At 41.2% G+C, this 26,431-nt stretch overlaps 1 protein-coding gene across 3 annotated transcripts in view; it reads right to left on the bottom strand.

The window, feature by feature from the left end:
- The window catches only part of FBLN2 (fibulin 2), a 202,261-nt gene that overhangs the window by 139,097 nt on the left and 36,733 nt on the right, over window positions 1-26,431 (bottom strand). For all 3 annotated transcript variants that reach the window (XM_030570266.1, XM_030570265.1, XM_030570264.1), the window contains exon 2: window positions 14,051-15,496. In XM_030570266.1, the coding sequence (XP_030426126.1) occupies window positions 14,051-15,419 (1,369 nt within the window). In that variant the 5' untranslated portion in view covers window positions 15,420-15,496. The remainder of the gene's footprint in view (window positions 1-14,050; window positions 15,497-26,431) is intronic.

Genomic DNA, 26,431 nt, shown 5'->3' with positions numbered 1-26,431 from the left:
AGCAATCAGTCAAATGACATAGCGAGATATCCAAACAGCCAAAGATAACGGCAACATTTTTTGTTGGCAGGAATTGCGCCCTTTTGGATGCGGACAACACTGCATACTTACATTAAATGGATGGCAGTGTCCGCAGCGGCTGGCTACATACTCTGCAAAGGTTTCCATCCAAATTTAAATTAGACTTCGCCTGCTCTGAACCTGGTGGTTAAAGTTCTACATCAGGGTTGTGAAAAGCACTTAGCCTCAGCCACTGAAAGCAGTGGGAGTTTAGCCATTCGCTGCAGTGTGAGCAGTGGTAAGCTAGTGGTGAGCTCTTCTGAAAAATCCCATCCTTAGCATCTTTCATGCCTTTTGGTGCTGCCTGTTTTAGCTATCACAAACAATCACTATTCTGAGAGCTCCTCAGTGTTGTTGGGCCTGATCCTGGCATAAGCCAGGCCTGCTTTGCACCACCCTCACAGGACAGCTAGAGATTGCCCCTGTGTAAGAACCAATAGGTGGGATAAAGCTTGTCCTGTCACCCTGCTTACCAGACAAGACCATGGCTAGAGCACACCGCACTGGAGTTCTGCCAGCATAATGGGCCTTTGTGACTTGTTCCAAGCCATTGCAACTGAAAGCAGCCCTAAAGCTTCTCATATATGCACTAGGAGTTTACCCAGCTCCCAGCAGCCTCTGGAATCAGGTGTGGGATGTGGAGGATCTAGCCTATTGACTGTAGAGAAACGTTATCATTCTTTGTGCTGTCACAGTGCCTGTCTCAATGAGGACATTCACTTTAGGAAATGGAGATTTTAGTTCCACTGTATGTATAGGCATGAACTCAATACTACACATTTCATTTTAGATAATTTTGCTTTGCTTTTACATCATCTTTTAGTGTGCATATGTAACCCACACACTTCCTGGGTGTGGTGTTCTGTCCCATCTGATGGCACTGAGACCACTGGGGGTGGGGGGGAGAGAGAGTTAAATGAGTCTGCCCTACAGCCTTAGCTAACAGCCCATTGGCTTTTAGCTCATGCAGTAGAGGCTCATGCACTAAGCTCCAAAAGTCCTTGGTTCGATCCCGCCAACCGGGGGTCTGTCGACGTTACACACAGGAACTTTAAAATACTTGGTTTATTAATGTGCGCCACACTGTGCAGAGGGCTGTTTCGTTCCAGGGCTGGCCATTTCTTTTGCTTTCCTGCCATTGGCAGCTAATGTGACCAGATGTCCCGATTTTATAGGGACAATCCCAATTTTTGGTTCTTTTTCTTATATAGGCTCCTATTACCCCAACCCCTGTCCCGATTTTTCACACTTGCTGTCTGGTCACCCTACTGGCAGCGTTATCGATCATCAGCCCCTTCTCACATTCTTGGACAATTTTCAGCTATGGCAGGGAAGGCAAGTGAGGGGAAAGAGGAGAAATGATCATGACACTTGCATTCTAGGTCTTACTGCCTTCAAAGCTACAAAGAAGCAGGATCAGATTCTCTGTTGCACTCCGCTTCTTCATTCTCTGCCCTAGCACAGCCTACAGCAGCCTTGGAATTGCTCTAATTTGTGCCACCTGGCAATAGTCCCTAAATGACCATCAGCCAACTGAGTGTAGCCAGAGCACAATGAGTTCTGGCTCCTTTACTTCCTCATGACTGTCCAAATAAGTAACAGTCAGCCTGGATGTGTCAAGAACACATAATGTCAAACTAACCTGATAGCTTTCTTTTACAGGGTACCAAGCCTTGTGGATAGGGCAGATGTGGTATATCTTGACTTTAGTAAAGCTTTTGATACTGTCTCGAATGACCTTCTCATAAACAAACTAGGGAAATGCAACCTAGACAGAACTACTATAAGGTGGGTGCAAAACTGGTTGGAAAACCACTCCCAGAGAGTAGTTATCAGTGGTTCACAGTCTTGCTGGAAGGCTATAATGAGTGGGGTCCCACAGGAAATGGTTCTGGGTCCGGTTCTGTTCAATATCTTCATCAGTGATTTAGATAATGGCATAGAGAGTACACCTATAAAGTTTGTGGATGATACCAAGCTGGGAGGTTGCAAGTATTTTGGAAGATAGGATTAAAATTCAAAATGATCTGAACAAACTGGAGGAATGGTCTGAAGAAAATAGGATGAAATTCAATAAGGACAAATGCAAAGTACTCCATTTAGGAAGGAACAATCAGTTGCACACATACAAAATGGGAAATGACTGCCTAGGAAGGAGTACTGCAGAAAGGGATCTGGGGGTCATAGTGGACCACAAGCTAAATATGAGCATAGAATGGAACATTGTTGCAAAAAAAGCAAACATCATTCTGGGATGTATTACCAGGAACATTGTAAGCAAGACACAAGACGTAATTCTTCTGCTCTACTCTGCACTGATTAGGCCTCAACTGAAGTATTGTGTCCAGTTCCATGCGCCACATTTGAGGAAAGATGTGGACAAATTGGAGAAAGTCCAGAGAAGAGCAACAAAAATTATTAAAGGTCTAGAAAAAACATGCCCTTTGAGGGAAGATTTTAAAAAATGGTCTTGTTTAGTCTGGAGAAGAGAAGACAGAGGGGATGTGATGGCATTTTTCAAGTACAAAAAAGGTTGTTACAAGGAGGTGGGAAAATAATTATTCTCTTTAAACTCTAAGGATAGGACAAGAGGCAATGCACTTAAATTGCAGCAAAGGAGATTTAGGTTGGATATTAGGAAAAATTTCTTGTTAGGGTGGTTAAACAGTGGAACAAATTGCATAGGGAGGTTGTGGAATCTCCATCATTGGAGATTTTTAAGAACAGGTTAGACAAACACCTGTCAGGAATGGTCTACATAATACTGAGTCCTGCCATGAGTGCAGGGGACTGGACTAGATAACCTCTCGAGGTCCCTTCCAGTCCTATGATTCTATGATTATACAATGCTATTGTGATACCTCCATTGTTATATGCTTCTGAAATGTGACAAATGCTAGAAACCCACAACAGGAAACTAAATGCATTCCATCAGAGATGCTTGAAAAGAACACTCAGTACCCACTGGTAACCGACCCTGCTGTTACAAAGGAATGGCCAGCAGAGAGTAGAGACAAGAGAGTAGAGTGATTTGTACGGATGCCAAAAAACTGTATTCCTAGACAAGCCCTTGATTAGATACCACCCAGTGGAAGAGGGAAAAGGGGAGGACAACAGAGGACGTATTTAAAAAATATGATTGAGAAAGATGCTTCTGTCATTGAAACAGAATATAACAGAGCAAGAAACATGGCATTAAACATGTAAGCAGAGTCAGGATGAGTTCTACCCTGACATCAGGTGGTGAATTATGATGAGTGTGGAAAAGAACTTAGGGGGCTGATCTTGTTTGCATAGGCACACCCACTCTGCCTAGTATGAGCCCACGGCAGCCCAAAATGGTCACTTTGACAGCTGTGAGATCCCCAATTTCTTGGTTATTGTGGTAGGAGGAATAAAGTGTTGTTACCCTGATTATGCGAATGAAGGACTATGAGACTGTTTTATGACAGAGGGTCTCACCATCAACTAAGTAGCACTTGCTAGACAAGGGACATGGATTCCAAAACCCAGTGAATTGAGAGAGGTTGGGGACAGGTGTGTGTACCTGCTGGTATGGGCCCCCTTTGAGGGCCTAGCACACCAGTTGCACTTCCTTTTCTCTCTCCACTCTTGAATAGCAGAGCTATTTTTTATTCCATTAGGAGTCCAGCTAGAGACTGCTGAGCTGAATTCACTTTGGGCCAATGGTGCACCAGCACTGGGGCTCCCCTGCTACAAGCTGAAATCACTAAGAGCTGAAACCAATAAAAGAGTTAAAACTACTGAGCTGAGATCACTGAGTGCTGTGTTAACTAGTGGGGGAGCCTGAATATCTATAGCTCAGCAGATGGCAGAGCAGTTTGCAGGACGGTTGGAGCAGTGAGCGCTGTGGAGTGGAGCTGAGCAGTTTGTGGGGACAGCTGGAATGGTTCATGGGACAGCTGGTGAAGAGGAGCAGCTTGTGGGACGGTTGGAGTGGCCCACGGAACAGCAAGTGGAGCAGAGCGGAACAGTTTGTGGGGACAGCTGGAGGAGCGGAGTGGAGCAGAGCAGAGCGGCTGGTGGAGCAGAGCCATTCGTGATGAAGACTGCAGCAGACCTCCACGGAGAGACGGGGCAGTCGGCCTCGCCCACCCTTAACACCCTGTGTGCCCCCCCCAATTCCACCCAGGCTGGGGGGGTAAAACTCTGCAGATGAACTTTTGAACTCTGGGATGGCACTGACCAGGGACAGAGACTTTGGGGTTGTTGGACTTTGGGGTGATTTGGAGTTAAGACTCTGAGGGGAAAAGGACATTGCCAAACTTACTTGGAGGTGGGTCTTTTGCTCATGGTTTGTGTTATGAATCCTGTTTGTGGTGTTTCCCCAACGTAATGTCACATTGTTTCCCTCATTTATTAAAAGGATTTTGCTACACTCAGACTCTGTGCTTGCAAGAGGGGAAGTACTGCATTATTGAAACGGAACCTCTGGATACTGGCCCTTGTTGCTGCCAACTCAGAGCGGCAGAAGGGTTACAGACAGATGGACTTGGAAAGACTGGTTCATCTCATGGGTCACAAGACACAAGAACATGTAATAAAAAGAAATTAAAATCATCTGTTCCTCCTCAACTCCAGTGCTGTAGAGACTGCTTGTGTAAAAGTTGCTATACTCCCCTGGGCACTCCTCTACATTGGGGTATCTGCAGTAGGAGAACTACGCAAGAGTCTATGGAGGTGGATGGAAAATAGAACTATGCACTAATTGAAACCATAGGAACAGCCAATAGTTACAGTATATAGCATTTTTTGCATTTGAAAATGTTCCTTTCTCCTTTTCCCTGCTAACTAACTGCATCCAGTTCTCTGTTAAATCTTCAACATAAATTTTTGAACCCACTTAGACCAATGTGCCTGCCCTCCTTGAGGTCCTCCTCTAATTTATAGTAGCTCCAATCTAATTTCCTCTCTATAAATATGGTCAACCTGTCTCTTAAACACATGATGATATTTTCTTCAATGACCTTACCTGGCAACTCATCTCAAAATCCTAACTAGCCTGAGAAATAACTGTTTAAAATCACAGCCTCATGGAGTTATATTGATCTATGCCAGTTGAAGATCTGACCTGCAGATTTTGCTTATTTTTATGATAAGTTGTGTTCCTTAGTTTTCATAATTAAGGGCTCAACCTTGGAGTACTCCTCTAATCACTGAGAATTTTTAGTGAGCAAAGATTGCAGAATTAGGCCCAAAATAGTTAATGTAAATGCTAAAGTTTCATTCCTTAAGTATGATCTGGTATTCAGTGAAGCAAATTGGTTACAATATTAGATTTCATATTTGCAAACCCATTTTGTAGTATTCACTCATCTCCGCTCAATCTTATTAACTGCTGGTTCTATAGATTAGCACTAGAAATGTTAGGTTTGTATGTTTATAAAACTTCCATGAAGGTTTTGTTGCAGACTTTATTTTATATAATCTACTACTCCTCCCTCGACCCACCCCTCTTTAGCTATGAATAGAGCCCTGCGCGGATACAAAATTTGTACCTGCATTCAATCCCTGATCCGCAAAATTGATCTACGGATAGCCACAGATTGGCAGGGCTCTAGCTATAAAGGCCAAATCCATCTTTCTTCCTGATTTTTAACACCTTCTGCCCCTCTATTGCACCTTTTCTATCCTGGTATTATTCTGAAGACGCTTGCTAGTATTTCATAACTGGCCAAAATTTGCATACAATGTATGCAGTTTTCATCCCAAGATCTTGCCTTACAAATATTTACCTTGTGCAGTTTTCTACAGATGGACATAAATTATTTGTGTTCTTAGCCTCTGTTTGCCAGAAGCTGGGAATGGGCACCAGGAGATGGATCACTTGATGATTACCTGTTCTGTTCATTCCGTCTAAATCACACTGCATTGGCCACTGTTGGAAGACAGGAGACTGGGCTAGATGGACTATTGGTCTGACCCAGAATGGTCATTCTTATGTTTGAACTATCGTTAAATTTTTAGGAATGACAATAAATTCATCCATAATGGGGAAGGGGGATGGGGGAAAGAGAGGTTAAAATGGATACATGCACATGGTCTGAAATCTGCTGGTTCCAACTGAATGCAAAAGTTGCTATGCAGACTGTCAAAAACAAAACAAAACAAAAATACCGTAAAACATTCACAATAAGGGTGTTTGCTACCTGAGCTACATTTATTCAAAAAACAGCACTCTACTGGCAGAAAAAGTAGAAAAATGGAAATGACTGGAAAAATATTAATAAAACTTGACAGCAATAACTTTTAAGATGTTTTATCCCTCCCTCCTGCGTACATAACTTTTGGAGGAAGAAGAAACAGAAAATGTGACAAGAGACCATTAACACTTTTTGCAGGGTGAAGAAGGGAGAGGGGAGAAGGTTACCATCACAGTAACTTACAGCACTAGATCAGTGTTAAATGTTTTGTGCAGGATACAGTCCAAAGAAAATCTGTTTTCCTCCTCCCCACTAGTTGTAAAAGTGCTTGAGTAATTAATTTATACGTTCTGAGCTGAGTAGTTACTTGTATTTTACACTCAATGTTCCCAAGAAATCCTTCTGGAATGCACTAATTAGCATTTGATATGGGAACTGCAGAAGGTCTAACATACTGCTGAAGAAAGAATGGATCATGAATATAAACTAAGGAGACACAACCTACGCAGAGATGAGTCAAAAAAAAATCCAGGAGAGAAGTGGCAGCAGCATAGACAAGAATTTAAAGAAACAATGCGACAGAAAGCAAAATGTTAACAGATTCTTTGAAGGTGGGCGAATAGTAATAATATTTTGCACTTTCACAAAAAGTTTTTCACCTCAGACTATCAAAGTATTTGCACCACTCCAAAGTCGGTATCATTCTGATTGCTTTGCAAATGGGAAAACTGAGGTACAGAGAAATGCCCAAGATCACTTAGTAAGTTAATGACTGAGCTAGAAATAGGGCCCCAACTACCAGACTCCTAAAGCACATTTCTTCTCCAGTGGTTGAGGCTAGTGTAATACCCTGAAATTATCTGCTGACTAGGATTTTGGTTTCACACTCACAAAAACAGATGATGTCCCTCTATAACACACGTGTATGTCTACTACTGCCCTCTAGTGAGCAAAAAGACTTTCAAAGGATTAAAAACCCTATGACTTACAACAGCCAAAAGACCTTATTAAGCTGAAGCATTCCAGACCTGTGTTTATGGAACCAAAGGTCCTGGGGTCTACACTAATACCACATGGTTCTCTATGAATGAGTCCACAGATGCATTATACCGTGTCAGGATATTTTGAGAGTTCTGATACATTTCCTGGTGGATAGCTGGCAATGCTGTATGTATGCAGTGTTGTTCTAGTCGTGCTGGTCCCAGGATATTAGAGAGACAAGGTGGGGGAGATAATCTCTTTTATTATACCAACCTCTGTTTGGTGAGAGAAACAAACTTTTGAGCTTCTACAGAAGAAGAGCTCTGTGTAAGCTCAAAAGCTTGTCTCTGACCAACAGAAGTTGGTCTAATAAAAGTTATTACCTCACCCACCTTCTCTCTCTAATGCTGTATGGTAGTCAATAAACCTCTTTGTTCTTTACAATGATCTTTAGTTTACTAACCAAAATCTCACAGTAACATGGAACCAGTATACCAATAAATTAGCATACAAAGTTAAATGACAACCACATGGATAAAAATCCCATCAATTACATGCAGTAAATCATCTCCTAAAAAATGCCAGCTAACAAATCACAGATGTAATGCAATGTTATATCTTATATTATTATCTGTTTGCAGTTGGTTTGTCTGCATGCTACAGTTAGTACTTTAGGCCAGTTGATATCATTGTGGTCTTACCACAGACAATTAGGATAGGAATGCTTTTGAAATAGGATACAAAATGGCTCAACTATGAAACTACAGAGAGCTAGGACCACGCACTTCCACCTTGTGGCCAAATACTCTTCATCATGGAGAAAGGACACTGTGTTCTAAAACCAAAATTTCAGACTAAAAGAAAGATGAACAACTGAAGTGTGAAAAAAGAACAAGAATCAAACCAAAAACAGAGTGTTTCTGACCAGCAAATTACAAAATAGGCCACATTATTTTCACCAATAGTACTTACTGAGATTACATTTGAGGCTGCAGTGATTCAGGATATGAAAAGTAAACTACATATAAAACCAAACTGAGACCTAAAAAATGTAAGTAGTGAAGCCAAAATTTTAACCAAAGGCATCAGGAAATCAGCCATCACTGAATTCTGTTATTCGGAGGCAGTTAATAAGAAGAACAGAAAGATGACCAAATGCTTTCAACTTCTTAAGGCTTATTTTCATCATCTCCACACACTGTCCTGCAATTGATAGAAACATTTGTTTCTGTGAAGCTGCCTTTAAATTTCTGGGCTCTTGGAAAAAGCCCCAAGAATATATTTGTATTAGGACTTGGGAGCAAAGCCTGGAGCTGGAGCGAGGAGCAGCTCTGGAGCAGTGGATCTGCAGGTTTTTGCCTGGAGCTGGAGCAGAGCCGGAGCACAGCTCCAAAGCCCTGCTTGTAAGCATGAGAATTATTTTTAATGTATCCTTCACTGGCTCAGGGATGTAAGTAAATAAATATTCTGAGAAAAAAAGTAAATCAGTTGAAATTACGGTCACATATTAATAACTTTAAGAGAAAAACACCTTTGAACACACTGAAGTAGAAACCAGACAACATGCAGATTGTGAAGATGGGAAATTTTGGTTAAGAACAAACTCGAAAAAAACCGCATACTACACATTCATATATACACCCAAGTCCAACCAGCTTCTATCCCACAGTCTTAATACAAGGCACAATTCATTGTTAACCTTCACCTTGTGTAATCATTTACACAGTGCAAGGTGGATATAAAATATTACCAAATCAGAATGATAGGATTTAACACTAACTTTGTGTCAGAGTAAATAAATATTCAGAATATTGGTGATTCAGGCCTCTGCTATCCAGTCTCCATCCCACATTCCTAATTTAAGATTTCCCCCCGCCCATGTTAGACAATGAGTATTTATAAGTCACTGCAGTATTTTGTTATTTGGTTCATCTGGGCTCCCTGTGATGGGTGGAGATCTTGAACTATGTGTAGCTTGCTATGTAAAATGATTGGGATTTTGGAAACAATGTTCACAACTTCTTTAAATACATAGGCAAACGATATAGAGAATTGAGATGTTCCCAGACACTAAGAAATGTGACATTTAAGATGCCAATTAGCTGTAATACTTGTTCTAGACATGACTCTACGTTATGTAGGTGGCAGACTAAGGTTAAATTTATCTGGTGTTTCCTGAACAATATTTCCATATTTTTAATTTTTGTTAAAAATTCTATACATTTTCTAAGTTTTCTAGGTCTATTGCTTCTTTTAAAAAATTCTCTGAGTGGTTAATACAAATTTTAAAAATTTAACTTGACCTTCAAGTTTATCATCTGGGAACTTCCTTAGTTTCCATGGCGCTGTCAAGGGAAAGTATTGGCATTCCTGCCATATGAAACCATTTATTCTCCACCAGTGGTTAAAAGAAGTGGATAAATTAACCTAATTCCCAAATGAAAAGTGGGTAAACTCAGCTGTGTTAATTAGCATATCTCAATCTCCTTCACCAAAATTTCTTCAGTACTAGATAAAGCAGACAGCCATCTTAAAATCTTTCAGCCCAGCAGATTCAACTTCACTAGGTCTACGAACACAAAGCCTCCTTAAAAAGTTCTTTAACTAAGCTGATTCTAAGGATTTCAAAGGAGTCCCCATTGGGGCGTTAGATGTTCCAGAAGAGTCCCTATGTGGTGTAGAAATGCCAAGGAGGAAGTATAGCTTTCTGTAGGTGGTGCAGGGGAGGGATTATATCTGAAGAGAGTTGTGATATGGTGTTGGTGAAACGTTTGCATGTGTGCTGGAAGAGATATGGAAGGACAGTCCTCATTCTGCTTTCAATAAATCTAGTGATTTCTAAACTCCACAAGAATCTATGGGCCACATCCTCACCTCAGTAGAACTAGACCAATTTACACCAGCTGAGAATCTGGCCCAATCTGTGGGAGGCTTAGAAATTCCTGAGAAATTAATATAGGGCTCAGGTTCCATAAAAATCCATGTGGGGATCAGAATCTCTGCAAAAGTGAGTGTATTTGCAGCACTGCTTTATTCACTGGATTTCAGTGGCAGCTAATTTGGAATCAGCTAATCTGTCTCCCAGTTTTTAAACTGACCCTTCAAAACAAGATTATCTGATTGGTGCAGTCAGTATAACTTATTTTGATTTCTGGGAAAAGGCAAAGATTAGCTGACAATCTGGCAGATTATACTGATTTACAAGTCTACCTAACAAATTCAAGTTTCTATTCTATACACACATGCAAAATTCGATTTTCTTTCAAGCTCTGGCTAAGTTCTTTGCCAGTCTAGCTCAAGAGTCACCAAAAATATAGGACATATGTATTTTATTACTCAATACACATTGCTATACTCATGAGTCACAACCTATCCTAATTAAAAAAAAAAAACAGAAACAAAAGAAACCCACACAAAAAACCCAGTTCCCAGGCAGTAACATTGGTCCTAACCATGATGAATGACATTCTCAGTTGTGGATAGTGTCAGCTTTATAATAGGTCTGTAGAAATATGTTCCTATCACCTAGTATCATGGGAAACATGAAACAGCTGGCCTTCTGTGCCTTGCCTAACACTGGTCTTGAGAAAATTCTTAGGTTATTGACACAAACATGAGGTCTGTGCAACTGCTTCAACTCCATGAGCCAAATTCAGCATTGCTGACCTCAATGGAAGTGCATCATTTATATCTGAACAAAAAGGGTTGTGAACAAAGACTCCTGGTTTTCGTATTTCTACTTCAAAATCTTGAGAGGAATACTAATTTATTTAAGGGCCAAGTGTCACCTGAATGTATCCATCCACCTCCCCACTGAACGGAATATTCAGGGCCTGCTAGGATGTTCCTTACTTTGGTTAGAAAATTCTCTGTTGATATAATATTCATATCGTCCATGTCATGCAAATTAACTGTTTCCCCCATCAGCCACATTAAGGCTTCAAATTCAGCCAATTCTATTGAAACATGTGTTTAAATAAAATCACCTGAGGAAGCAGTCAGCCATATTGGCCTCCTGAGAGTTATGGTCAAACCCTCCACAGGCAGCTGACAACCATACAGCTATAGTACCAGATACATACATATGTACATACGTGTGTGTGTGCGCACGTGCGCATTGAGACTTCTCTCAAGACAGCAACAAAGATGAAAAGATAATGATGTTCTGGTGGGAGAGGCCACAAGACTCTTTATGGAAGGCTGTGGGGAGGTTCAAACCTATATTTGTAAGACTCTTGGTTCTCCAGATGACTTTGAAAGATTGAAGGCAGAGCCTGGGGTTGGTGAAACATCACTTTGTGGGGGAGCAAGGCTTCCTGCTGAAGTTTTAGTTTGAGCCTGCAAGAACAATTGGCCTTAGGCTACAAGTAACTTTGATAATAGATGAAGTTTTATTACTAGGATTCACATTCAGGTTTTCTTCAGAAAGGATTTGTAGCAGGGACAAAATGCCAAATAGCTCCAATGTTCAGTCAGGACCATAAAAATGGAGCATTTGTATTCAGATCTAAGGATAAAGCATAACCCTAATACTAAAGTCATCAATCCATTACAACTCCTTTGAGTGAGATGGAAGAAATGCAGAGGCTGGGTTTTAAACCTAGATCCTGTAGCTGTGCACAGAAAGGGTGTTGGGTTTATGCCCCTTGTTTATTATCATAAATCTTTTAACAGTAGGGTCTGATTTCTTATGGCCTTGCACCTTGTATGATCATTTACACCTCTTCAAAGAAGCTACCATTGAGATCAGATAGTATGTTACTCCACTTTACACAGATGTACCTGGCTACACACGGTGGAAAAATATTAGAGATTCAGACCCATAACATCTGAGATGTGTTGGCAAGAAGACTGAGAGGAACAAGGAAAAAAAATGTATTATACTGATGAACATTATCAAAAGAATACATGATAGTGTAGGGTGGTGTGTCAGTTTTATTGGCATGAATTTTTGGATGGCTACATTGGCTGGGAGTGACTTATACAGTTCATCCCGAACTAACAAATAATTAATGCTTTTTCTTTCTCCACTTTGTGCTCTACTTTCCCAATCTTTAATTTGCACAGTGGCCAGTACGTCCTGTACAGGCAGTTTCAAGCTTCCCCCAGAGGGTCACAGATAGATTCTCATGTGGGTTCTGATCTTTCAGAAAAATTTTGAAAAGAAAATAAAAAGACAATGAGATTGTAAATCCAGAGCACTGGGAGGTGGGCCCAGCACCTGAAATGACTTTCAAAATCACTTTTTAAAGTCAGAAGCTAACGATGTGCCTTTAAAAAATTGCATACAACTCTGCTGCTATGTACTAAGCATTCACTTCTGTAGGTGTTCTGTTTACTTAGCCACTTTAAGTGTTTATCTATGGTGCCAATGTATAGATTTTTACACCGAACAAGACCTTTGGCCTACTGCTGTTCAGGATATTATTCTAAGTTTGAAAACACAAGGTCCCACTCTGATTAAGTCAATTAAATCAGCATTTGCAATAAAAACAAAGGAAAAATGCAAGTACTTGGGTTCTCAGATTGGCAGGAAAGGGAGAGGCTACTGTGCCCATTCACATATCGTGTATATAGTTTATTTTGGACAGGTGTCATAATGTCCGTTTCAACCCAGGATCTAGATCTGATCTCAGTTCCCCTCTTATCGGAGTGGGGAAGAGGTGGTTCAGCATGTTACCTGGATGATATGAAGAAGAGGGGGGAGGGATAGCTCAGTGGTTTGAGCATTGGCCTGCTAAACCCAGGGTTGTGAGTTCAATCTTTGAGGGGGCCATTTAGGGATCTAGGGCAAAAATCTGTCTGGGGATTGGTCCTGCTTTGAGCAGGCAGTTCGACTAGATGATCTCCTGAAGTCCCTTATGATTCTATGAAAACTATGACCCAGATTAATGAGCATTCTCTACCTGTACTACAGATATTTTACAAGAAACAAAGAAATAGAACATTAAAAACCATTATGAGAATATTTGGTGCCACATCATGAAAAAAAAGTTACGTTTGATTTGATGAAAAATGAATCAGAAATGTGAGCTGCATTCATACTGATTTGCAGCAGTGGAGTCCGCATTCATTACTGTAATGAGCACTGCATAAAGCTTATAATCAACGTTTACTACAGATGTCAAAAGGAACCCAGAGGCAAAGAGGAAATACGTGCTCTTGCCAGCCCTGATCAAAAACCATCATAAAACTTCTAGCCCAAAAATGACAAGAAAGATGCAGTATTTCTTTTGCTTCCTACTACTTCCTTCCATGGCAATATATTCTGGCGTATTTATGAAGTTCTTGCATTAATAGGTTTAGACAACATTTAAAAAAATTAGCATCACATGCAGCAACTCCTGTAAATACTTCTTTGTATTAATACCTGCTTTATCTTGAAGGAATACTAGAACAATTGATTTTTATCAATATGGTCAAAGCTAAGATTTTGTTTAGGTGGATAATCAAATCAGGCAAATAGCCAGCTATGTCTGATTCCTTCTCTTCATAGTAAGTCATTTCAACATCAGTAATGAGTAGGGTAAGGAAAAGGGTTGTATATGAACGATGCCTAATCTGAAATGCAGTTGAAACACCAGAAAAAACATTGTCCGGTCTCTGGAATTAAAATAAGGCAAACAACAGTAGAAGTCTACCTATTCTGCCAAATTAAATAGGTAACAATCCCTGCTTCTCTTAGAAAGACAAAAGAAGACTGGAGATTTATTTGATTTCATGCATGTATGTATTAGTGAGAAGGAGAAAACAATGTTTCTGGGCCATTTTTATATGATGACTCACTATTCTCAACAAAACATCTATGCTGTTAAAAAAAAAAAAAAAAAAGATAGAGGCCTTACCTTCTGGTAACCGGGAAGCAGCATGAATAGAATTGGGGTCTCCGTCTTCTTCAGGTTGGTAACGATAAAGCGTCTGGGACTGCTTTTGGGATGCCTGACTACGGTCTTCTTTCAGAGCAATGGGAGGGGATGTTGTGGGACTAAATTTGACCTTGGGGAAAGTATTTCCTCCATGCTTTTCATGGGAAGGTCTGTGACCATGTGACACAGTTACATTTTTCTCTTTCAGAGCTGGAGATATACCGCCCCCCTGCTCTTTATAATCTTTTCTCATGTGTTTTCTTGGTTTAGGGCGAGCATATCCTTCTTGTTCATGTCTCCCTCTCTCCCCTTGTTTCCCCTTTGATTTTCTCTCTGATTCTACCGCTTGCGTGGGCATCTCCATCGTAGCAGTTGTTTGCTCCTCAGGAGCACTGCTAGTCACAGTTATTTTTTCACTCAGAACCTGCACTGTGGGTGCCATTGTGGTGCTTGGGTCTCTCTTTTCTTCTTCTTGTTCCGTTGCACTGTTAAGTTCAGGGCGGGGAACTCCTACAGCAGCTTCTTCAGCACGTGTAACAGGTTGAGTCAATGGTGGGGAAGTAACGCTGATTGTGCGGTACTCATAATCCTCACTCTGTTCTTGGCCAATGCTGTCTTCTTCGGTATGGGCTGCAGAGTTTCTGTGTTTTGTCGGAGGTTCCACCTGAGTGGCATCTCCTTCGGGTGCCTCTTGGTCATAGCTGTATGGATCATCATAGTGCCTCTCCGGTTCGTTCTCTTCGGTATCTGTTGGGCTCTGAGGATTTAATGTGGATGCACCACAGTCTGGGAGCTGGTAGCACATGAGTTCACCTCCAGAATTTGGGCAATGGCAAACCTTGCATGGAGGAATATGGAACGTATGGCCTGCTACATACTTCTGACCTTCATGGAGGCAGCCTATTCTTCCACACTGAGAGCAGCCATCAGCTGGTAGTACAGCATCGATACAGTTTGGGGGCAACTCAGGGCAAAGCATAAACTGGCAGCTGATCTTGCCCCCTCCCTTGGGACACGAGCATTCAGTGCTTCCAAAGTCCACAAAATAAGATTGCCCTTCAGGTACTTTGCCATTCATAAATCCCACATTGACACAGTCATAGTACTGGTAGCCTTCACAAGTACAACCATGTTGCAAGCAAGAGGCACAGCATTCACCAGGCTCAAGCACCTCTTCAATACAGTTCTCCAGTTGCTGGCACTCCACTCCTGTACAATCCTTCTGAGCATGTGAGATGCCACTCCAAATGAGCACCAAAAGGACAGTGCACAAACAGCTCAAATGAGGGACTGTGTCTCTATCCATAGTCTTTCTAAACAAATAAGGCACCAATCCAGTTTTGCTCATCCTATTTTTTCTGGAAGAACTGTAGGTTCAGCTCTCAGTCTGCAATATTTTCCTGAATTCTCCTTTTCTCCTAGATCCTAGGTTTATGAAAGAAAACTCTGTTAAATGCTGTACTCAGCACATATCCTGTTAAACATTAGAAATCCTTAAAAGTTGGGATACAATCCAACATCTGGAAACCCAAGTATAAAATTAATCATAATGTCTTCCAAGCATTTCAGGCACTAGGCTTCAAGTTGCATGTTTTTCTTTCTCTCAAGAAAAATCCAAGATTGCTTTTCCCCCCTTTGGTATCTATTCATAAAAAACAGAGTAACATTAAAAAAAAATAGCCCTTTATACTTCAGTGGGCTTTGTTAAGTTATTTCTTCTGGCTAAAAAAAGGTAAAATACTTTGGGCAGATAATAAGCAAATTCACAGCTCTTCCTTTGCAGACGTCAGTTTCAGATATAGAATCTTTATGTTTTAATTACAAAGGATCAAATCCTGGAGATGTAACTCAGGCAAAACTTTACCTGATTAAGGACTTTTGGATTTGTCCCTGTGTATGTAAACCCTTAATGTGAGGGTTTTTCTCCATTAACTAAATACAGTGACATTTTGCTGACAACGATACTTTTGTCTCTGGAATGCTTATAAAATTCAAGACATAAAACTTGCATTACATGTCACTGCAGTTATGTGTAAACATCACATTATCAATTGTGCATACGTGAACCCCTGTTGTACCTATCATTTTAGGGGCCAGATCCTCTGCTGGTGTAAATAACCATCCACCACTGAATTCAGTGAAGCTGTGCCAATTTACACCAGCTGAGGATCTGCTACAATGTGTAGCAATGTAGTTTATTTGTGACAGCGCCCAAGTGGTTTTGGCTCAGCTCTCCAATGGTTTGAAACCAATGAGCAATAGGTACCTAAATACCTTTGACGATCTGGACTCTTGTGACTTTAAAACCAAACATTCTAGAGTAATCAATATGTAAAGCATTTGAATCTAAGACATTAATACCCATTAATGATTAGTAAAACAAACATATCACATTGGAAATTTTTAATAATTTTGACACTGTGTGCTGCAGAATGATTAATTTAAAAGTCAAAGCAAATCAACTGCTGTCAAATCACAAACCATACAAACAAATTATTTATGGTTAACATGGAAAGTAACATAATGCAGAATAAATCTGACTTTAGTTTGATTAGTGGAATTAGTGGTTCAAAATGTTTTTTATTTTAAAAAAGTTGTCTGATGGGGGAAAAGTTTTCACTCACAGCATCACCAGGAAACAGGAATTCGGCCAAAAAAGAAAAATTTCAAAAGATTATTTCTCCCATTTATACTGGGTTTCCAGCAAGTCAGCTCAGAGGTACTGCTGGAAATCGGCCAAAATGTGGAAAAAGCGTGCCTGTCCTGATAAGATATGAACCTTTTATCATATTTAGAGTTTTCTGTAGTTCTGTATTACAATCTGAATTGCTAGACTACATTACTCATTAATATGATAATAATTCTGAGTCAAATTAGTGAAAACTCCAGTGCTATGATATGAATTCAGTAATGGTACAAAGGACGTTCCTGTGATTCAATGAAAAATACAAATAGAAAGAAAGTGGACCATTGTATTCTAAGAGATCCATTTACTGAGAACCACTTTCAACCTTGGACACATAGGAATAAGTAGCAGAGTATTCACTATGCAGTTCCTGAATGAATTCAAACTGGGTTCATAAGATTTAACCATTTCATCATTTATATATAAAGCCTGCTCTGCTCTTTCGGCAGCTCTTTCGGGTAATATGAATTTGCAACTGATTGTCTGATTTAGACTGCGGAGTAATACGTGGAAGAAGAATTAAAGATAAGCCACTACTGAGAGGCTTTAAGGACAGAACTCTAGTTATCAGATTCTTACAGTGGAATATCCAGGTTATAACACCTCAGCACATTTCAGTCATCAGGCCAAATTTTCTGCTGGTAGCCAATATGCTCACTCCACAGTGGTCCATTTCCCCCTCTCTAACGTAAGGCTAACTTTACAGATGGTCTCAAGCATACTGCTGAACTTTGGGGCAGCTGGGTGTCAAGTCATAACTTCTCAACTTAGGCCAATCTATTGAAGGCAGAGTTTCTATGTTCAAATGTTTCTTGGTCCAGAGAAGGCAAATCATGCAATGCCATATCGGTACCAATGTGAGTATGGGATGTCCTATCACTCTACAGTAAGGCTGATAAGTCGGGGGTTAATAAGGGAATAGAGAGCCTCTCACCTCTAGGTTATCGGGTTGAAAACCAGTGCAGCTATGTAATGATCAAGAGTTGTTACCGTCTACACTGACCTACCTGAAACTGGAATTTCCACTGGAACTGTTTCCCTTTCCAGTTCCTTTTGGGTGTTGGGGGGAGGGGAGGAAGAGTATTCTACATTCCTTATTCCCTCTAAACCCAATATAAACAATAAGCACTAACAAGCACTTTTGTTCATAATCTCAGTAAAGCAATGAAGCACTAAATCTTACACCTGGTCTCTCCAAGTCAAGGTTGAAGCAGATTGGTGACACTGCTCTCACCAGATACACACTGCAGTCACCTGTCCTTCAGAGTATCTAAAACACTTTACTCACTGTAAGGCTGTCAGTCTGACCCATGTAACAGCACTAAAATTCACCTCAGCTTCCACAATAAAGGATCCCTCAGGCTGCATTAAAAGATGTATTGTGCTTATATATTTTCAGCCTTATATTAAAATGACTAACGATACTTGTGTAGCAATCACATATTTATAGTTGTTGCACCAACATATTAAACATGACAAATGGAGCTGGAAAGCTCAGCGAATATCACACAGTGCGACTTGCCAGTGCAGTATAACGTTCGTCATATGCTGTCCATTGTTTCCTGCCTCTCAAATGTAGCATATGAGCAGGCTCACTTCTCAGGCATAACATGACCCTCCAACGAGAGGCCACAAAGTTTGTTTTTTTGAAGTGAGTAGCACAAAACTAGCTGTACTTCATATCCAGCATGCCTAATAAATTCTTTAGTGGTGCATTAACCATTAGTGGATCTCTTCCTGCATGGTCATCTTTGCTGACCTGGCTCCTTTCTATAGCTTTCAAAAACACTCCAGTTTCCCAGAAAAGAAAACCTCTTGACTCCACTTGTCTCCATCTCCAACCTTCCCTTGCTGTCTACTTTCCCCTCTTTCACTTAATCTCCTTTGATCCTACCTGGAAACCCTGTAGTCCCATCTTAACCTAAGGTGCTTTTCTGTCTCCTTTGCTATCTGCTGTCTGTGACACAGCTGTTCTCTCTTTGCCTTGGTCTTTCCTGGCTTTAGTGCTTTCTTGGTTCTCTTCCTCACTCTCCAGCCACTTCAGAAGATATTTCAATTTCCCTTCCCATTAAAGATTCCTTTTCCCCCTCAGTTGGGTCCCTCAGAGTTCTGTCCCTAGTTCTCTTCTCCATTTACACTTTATCTCTTGAGCACAACCTCTCATCTCTTATCCAATCACAGCATTGTGTCCATGATCACTCTGACTCCTCCCACTCTAGTCACTTTCACATTTCTAACTGATTTCTCATCCCACACACTCATATCAAGTTGGTTAAAGCCAAATTTATCTGCCCCTTTGAAATCCTCTGTTAATAACCACATTATCCTCCCAGTCGCCCAGGCCCAGTCTCTCTCTTTGATGCCTCTGTGTCTTTCTGGAGAGAGAATACTTTTAGATGAAATATCTCATTTCGCTCTTTTAAGCTGCTAAATCCTCTTTATGTTTTCCCCTTGTTGACTAACTATCGGTTTCCCCCCGCCCCAAATAAACTTCCTTAGTGTCCATACCAGATAGGTCTCTACTTCTGCATCTCAGGCGGGGGGGAGGGGGGAAGAGAGAGAACCCAACCATTGAATGAAACACAGACTCATGTCTGTTTTGTTCAGCTGGGAAAAATGTGTCTTACACTTGTTCCAAAGAAAGGGTGCATATCCTGTATAATCCTAAGGAGTTTGTGTATAACTGCTTTGGGAACTCAGCCCTTCCTGGAGACAAACTGTGTTGTGGAGACAGTAACTAGTTTAAATGCATCTCATGCTGTTATTGTGGATAGGGTGACAGGGATGTCCTGATTTTATAGGGACAGACCCACACCCTGATTTTTCACACTTACTCTCTGGTCACTCTACCTGTAGAAGGGTGTAATGATTGACTGGAGAAGTTGCATCATCTCAGTGGGTGTGAGGCTTTCAGAATTTTTACAACTACTTTATGATTTCAATAATTTATTCTCCACAACTGTGATTGTATTTACATTCACTTAAATGCCCCTTTTTGCAGCCAGTGCACTAGAGAGGGGCCCTAGTGTAAGTGAGAGAGAATCAGGCCCCTTTAGATCTTTCACTGCGTCTTATTAACTTCATTGACATTTACTGCTCAGAGTTTGGACTGGATGTCAGAACTAATTGAGCCTCAGACACTTGAACAAAAATCCCTCCAAAGACTGTATTTGAGTTTCACAAAACTCTGCAGCAAAACCACCCAAATCTCACCCACAGGCTTGTACACCGCTTCATGACCCAGAAAGCGTAGTTATTGTTTGTTTGTTTAAATATATCTTTTGTGAAATTTATTAAAATTTACAGATCCAAATTCTGCACTGATTTTTTATTCCATGTAGACCTATTGGTTTCAATGGGATTGCACTGGGCAAAAGGCAGAACAGAACCTGGGTTGCCACGCTAATGCGCACAGTGTACCACATAAAGGAGATCCCAGTTAATATGGGCACCAAAGACCTGATTCTTCTTTTACACTGGTGAGAGTTGGAGTAACTCCACTATGAGAGAGACTGAAACCTCAAGGGGTTGAGTTGCCCATCAAAAGCAGCCTAGCCTCATAACATAGGGCAACGCCCACAATAACCCAACATTCCAAAGCTGGCCATTTTTGCAAAAGGAATGAGCTCATGTGGGCAGCAGGATATAATCTCTCGGAAACTAATCCCCCACCATCCCAACTAAAACAATGGACTATTCATAAGGTCTCAGAATTTAAAATGACATTCTAGTATATTACCAATTTAAGCACTAAAAGAATACCTTAAATTCATTTCCATTATTTTACAATCAACGTTAAAGAAAATGTTTCTTTTGGCAGGAGAATGTTATTCATACTGGTAACAATTTTTCTCCTCAAATTCATAACAAAGGAAGAATGAAGACATTCTAAGGAATACTGGGGGTGGGGGGAGGGAAGGCAAGTGCACATGTGGGATATATAAACATTAGACATTGGAGAGAAGGACAGAAGAGCCTTTTGAGTTAGCAAACTGGATGGACAGATATCCAGGATAGGACATTCAAGGCTAATGTCAGTATGCAGTAGAAACTATAACTAGAGTTGGTCAAAACACAGAATTTCCATCATGTGGGAAAATCTGAGAGTTCAAAATGTTTCCTCCTGAATGAGGACAAAGTCAAAATCTCAGAATTTTTCATTTCATTAAACATTCTAAATGTATTTCATTTCAACAAAGCAAAAGTGTTTCATTCTGACAATATAATAAACAAATTGAAAATGTCTTGTCGAAAATTTGTAGATCAGCTCCAGCTGTAACCTTGAGCTAGTCAGTTTATTTAAGGTGCCCACAAATGACAGGAGGCCCATTCCTTAAGAGGCTTCCTTATACAAGTTATTTTGACTTATGCATGTAGTCCCATGGACTGCAATATGGCTACACACAACAAAAGGATTACTCGGGTGCATACGGTGCTGCAGGATCAAGGGCTTGCTTTTAAATGTTTTTATTGGAAAGAAGTATAGCCAGCATATAGATACAAAAAATTGTATGATATACATGCACTAAAGGGGAAATTCACCCCTATGCTGTGGGCCAGCACACAGTTTATGCATCCCTTAATTCCCACTTGAGCCCTATTTTGAGGATTTAAGAGCCGTTCAGTTGGCAGACAGCCCTTTCATCCTAACGGAACTTATGAATGATCTATTCTAATGGCAGGTTTGGAATAATTGTCCTTTCCCTCATGTGCTCTGTTGACTGGTGAGCATATAAAAACTTGTACTGTCATAGCCCATGGTCTGTGAATAAACATCCAACCATGATATTAAATTTTTTTGAAGAGCATTCAAAAAGGTGCAGTAATTTGGAAAGCACACACTATACAAGAAGTCTAAATGTGTTTTCATATGCTATATACTTTTATAACCTCTACTTGTTGGCTTCAACGGCTAGCAGTCAAATTGGTAGCTGTCAGAAACACAGACAGCAGGAGAAAATGAGGAGGGAAAGATCAGTCTAAGAATACTATCCCTTAAATGCAAGAAAGGATGAAAAAAATAATTGGGGGGGAAAAATCCTTTTTTTTTTTTTTTGCCTGAGGAGAACAACCCTGAATCCAGTTGCTCCAGAGTAGACTGTGCCAGCTAAAGGATTAGTTCTTCCTTTCACACCCTCACCCTCTAGAAACTTGTGATCTCACCAAAAGCTGCAAGAGAGAATTCATGACTATTCCACCCCGTCTCCCCAGGTGTAACTGAAGAGCTACCCGGAATATGAATGAATGGCAGGAGAAATGTTTGTTGTAGTTCTCTTATATAACATACAGTATACAAAACCCTAGCTTTTTCCTTCTGGAACTACTGAAACTTGAGGTGGATCTGAACCGTGAACGTTGGGGGAGGTGTGAAACCCCAACAAAAATCTGGATCCAAATTTTGTAGCTTTTTTCTGTCTCTCATTGAAAGTAATATGCCTTATATTTAGCACTTACACTGTCATCAACTCATGAGTTTATAACAAGTCTTGTAATATTTGGAATTATTCTCAAAGTCCCATCTCCTGGGGGCCTATGATTAGGTGAGAGGCTCAGCTTTCTTTTTAAAAAAAGACATATGTTTCTAACCCTGGTGGCTGCAGAGAAAAGCTTGAAATCATGACCCAACTAAAACCTAACGGCTCCAAAATTAGCATCCCCAAAATCTTTTTAAAAAAAAGAAAAAGAAAAAAAAGAAAAAATCTCATGATTTTTTACGCTACTTACAATTGTTTGGGGCCTGACTCATGATTTTTAAATGCATGGGCTTGACAATACTGCAGTTAACCCACACAGGAAGAACATTTGAGAGCCTTATGGAGCTTCAAATAAGGATATGTTTATACTGCAATCTGGAGGTATGAGTGCAGCATGTGTAGATATACCCAAGCTAGCCTGTGTAACAATAGCAGTGACGCTACAGCAGTATGTACCCAGGGTCCTGGGCAGGCAGGGCCTCTGTTGTCATGGCTTCTTTGCTATTATTACTTGAGTTAGGCCAGGCGTGGGTCAACTTTTTGGCTTGAGGGCCACATTGGGGTTCTGAAACTGTATGGAGGGGTGGTCTAGTTTATTAAATTGCTCCCAGTAGTAATGTGCTACATACAGCTGCCAGGCCTGCTGCTCTGAGCAACATGGTAAGGAGGCAGGGAATACACTAGGCCTGTAGTGTATTAAATTGCTTCCCATAGGAATGTGCTACTTGCATGTAGTACTTACTGCTGCCAGTCCTGGCACTCCGTAAGTAGCACATTCCTACAGGGAGCAATTTAATACACTACATCCCTGGCGGCTCTTACAGGTGTGCTGCCCAGCAGGAACTCGCAGCCCCACCACTGAGAGCGCTGGCAGCACGGCGAGGCTGTGGGGGACCGGTGGCTAGCCTCCCCAGCCGGGAGCTCAAGGGCCGGGCAGGAGGGTCCCACAGGCCAGATGCGGCCCACGGGCCATAGTTTGCCCACCTCTGAGTTAGGCGGATCAAAGCTAGTTTGGGTATGGCTACACATGCTAAAGTCTCACCTCCTGATTGAAGTGTAGACATAACTTAGGTCACTGGAGATATTAAAAGTGTGAGGAAAGTTAAGGTGCAAGACATGCAAAGCAGAACAGAGTAGATTCCAAGAAAGAGAACCAGACAACACACCATCTACTGTAATTATTTACCCACTTTGTACCGATGTTATGGTGCTTAATTAATGTTTTTAAAGTGCTTTGATATGCTCAGAGGAATGTGTGGCAAGATCAGCATTACTATCTGCCTGTCAACCAAATGTGGGCCAAATTATTTCAGAGAAAGGTGGGTCCCTCAAACCAAGTTTTTGGAACCTGTACGAAGTATACAACTACTCAACCAATTGCTAGACTGTACTATGATGCTTCTCCAGGAAGTGTAGCTTTGGAAGCAGTGTTTGCAGTCATGAAGTGAAAAGCAGCCCAGCCCAAAATATACCGTAGGAGAGGGTGAGGCGGCGGGGTTGTAAGCCACAGCTCAGGTGCAATGTTTCAGTACTTCCCCTCTCTGCAGCTCACCCAAATTAATGAAATGAGTATTTGCCTCACCTATAGAGAAATTCACCTGTCACTGGGGGGTCGTGGAAAATCCTCAGTGCAGCAAATCCAAAAAGGGACTCAAGTGGGATTGTGGGGAGCTGCAAAGAGAGACCTGCATAGGAATGTGTACATATGTGATGAGTGTGGGGCGACAAATGCTCACCACACCTGCAGTGCAGATGGAGGAGCTGGGCTCTGCCTCAACTCCCTGTCACCTAGCACACCAGGGTGATTTGTGGCTCAGGGAAGGGGTTGTTGTGGGGCTAACGGGTGCAGCTGAATCACACTTATTCCAATGCTATGGGGACCTCTCCAACTATACAGTTTGGGGCGGGGGGGAGATGGACACAACTGGATTTTCCTCACAGAAGCACAAAAGCACATGAGTCTTGACTCAGAAAAACCTCCTTGTTCAGGATAGCACTAAAACACGTGCCTTTCTGAAATGGGGCTATTGTGCTTTACAAAACCAATGAAACACAAAGTTCCTAACAAGATGACCAAGATTCAAATTCCCACAAATGCATCCTGAATACAACCCACTGGATACATTATATCAGTGGACCCCAAACTGTGGGGTGCAGAGGAACATTTGAGGGCAGGGAGGAAGCTCCACACAGCCCTGCTCCGCCACCAGCTCTGCTCCAGCCCCAGTTCCCTGCCATGGCTCCACTTCTGGCCCCGCCACCAGGTGAAGTCCCAGCCTTGGCCCCTGGCTCCAGCCCCGCCCCAGCCTCAGGCCCCAACCACGGCCCAGGCTGTGGCTCTGTTCCCAACTCCGCTCCTAGCCACAGGCCCGCCCCCAGCTGCAGCCCCATCCTCAGCCCCTGGCTCCCAGTCCAGCCCTGCCCCCAACCACACTGGGGGGAAGGGGCATAGACAGGATAAGAGGGGGCGCAAGTTAAAAAGTTTGGGGACCACTGTATTATATCCTGAAACACCATTGCATACAACCTGGCCAGGTACTTAGTCAGCTCTGTTACGTCGGAAATCTGCTTCATTATTCATCTTTGAAATTAAAACAAATTGGTTAAATTTATAAGAAAGAAATTATCCAGTCCAGAAAGTTGAAGACCACCGTCTTTGCACTTAAAAACCCCTCTAATTCCACAACACACAAATCTGGAAGAAATAAAAACAGATTTGACAAGATGCAGCCAACGCAGCCAACACAAACTTCTCTGTGCTCACAACGTCCCAGTTCAGTTTCCACAAGCAAACAGAACTACTGTGCTTTCACAGTGCACATGAAAAATTCAAGAGAAACTCCTCACCACACAGACTCCAACCGCACAACACATGTGCAGAATATTCTACTATATGTAGGCAGTGCAAATTTGGCAACACTTATTACACAGATGCCATAACAAGCATGCAAAATTAGTTCAACACCATGCATGTAGGGGTGTATGCAATCAAGATGATACTCACATAGCACAGAGAGGAGTGTAGTATAAAAATGTATATAGGATTAACTAAAATAGTTTAGAACACTCAGGAAACTATGGGCCAAATTTTCCAGAGTTTTGCCTGAGAAAGAACGACAGGAAGACTGGACCATATAGGAAATTTTTTTTGTTAGGCAAAATTAAGTTATTCAATTTGGCCAGGACACAGGCGTTTGTACCCCTGTTCATGTAGGAAGTGTTTTGGGATTCTGCACTTCTAAAATTCTTTGTGGTGCTCATACTTTGCTCCCCTCCTCAATTTCCAATCTTCCTCTGATACAAAGTCTTTGTCTCCTTCCCTCACTCTTCCTTCAGCTGGCACACAAAGAGTTTCTAGTCACTATCTTCCTCAGAAATTTGAGAGAAAAAGCAGCAGTGATCTCATGGACTGTGGCATGCACGTTTTGAGAGTTTCCCCCCCAAGCAATTAAAATTATTACAGTGCTAATTAAAACTACTCTTTGAAAAATACTTATATGAAAGGATTTAAAATAGCAACAGTACAGTACTCCTAAGGCATTTTGAACCTAACAGCCCTAAGCATGTAGAGATCTATGATGCAGGAGACCACCTCCATTCACTAGGGAACATGTTGTTCTAAAACTGAATATAAGCATCAGATGGAAACCTGTCTATTTTCTTTCCAGCTATATTGGGAAGTCCTGCTGGAACAGTTTTTAACTTTATTGAGGGAAAATACTGTAAGTGACTGTTCAGCAGAGTTCTGGGGTCCTCTGCCCCATGGATTATATAGGAAGTGTTTCAACACCATTAACAACTGTACCTGCTGGGTAAAAACTGAAGCAGAACAGCTATGTATGCTATCACAGATTTACGCCCCCGCTTCCTGGGCAAAAATGCTTCAAAGTAAGTTAATGTAGTAGGTCTCTCTCTTGGCTCATTTAAGTTAGAATCCAGAGTTTCGTATATTCTATTAGCATTAGATCCCCAAAGTAAAAAGACACGATTTCATTTCATTCTGACAATGGACTCCTAAAGAGTGATGAGTCATTTGTGTCAAAATAAATCTTGCCACTATACTCTAACATTTATTGGGGTAAATAAATCAGTCAAACTTGTCTAGACAGTCATTTTCAGGATTAATTTTGAATTTCCACTGCAATACATTGTAACATGTTACTTGCACAGTAAGTTTTATTTTATCCACATCAATCTCTT

Source organism: Gopherus evgoodei, chromosome 7, assembly GCF_007399415.2.
Source record: "Gopherus evgoodei ecotype Sinaloan lineage chromosome 7, rGopEvg1_v1.p, whole genome shotgun sequence".
NCBI lineage: Eukaryota > Metazoa > Chordata > Testudines > Testudinidae > Gopherus > Gopherus evgoodei.
The sequence above is the reverse complement of the archived record's forward strand: the minus strand, read 5'-3'. Positions and strand labels throughout refer to the sequence as shown.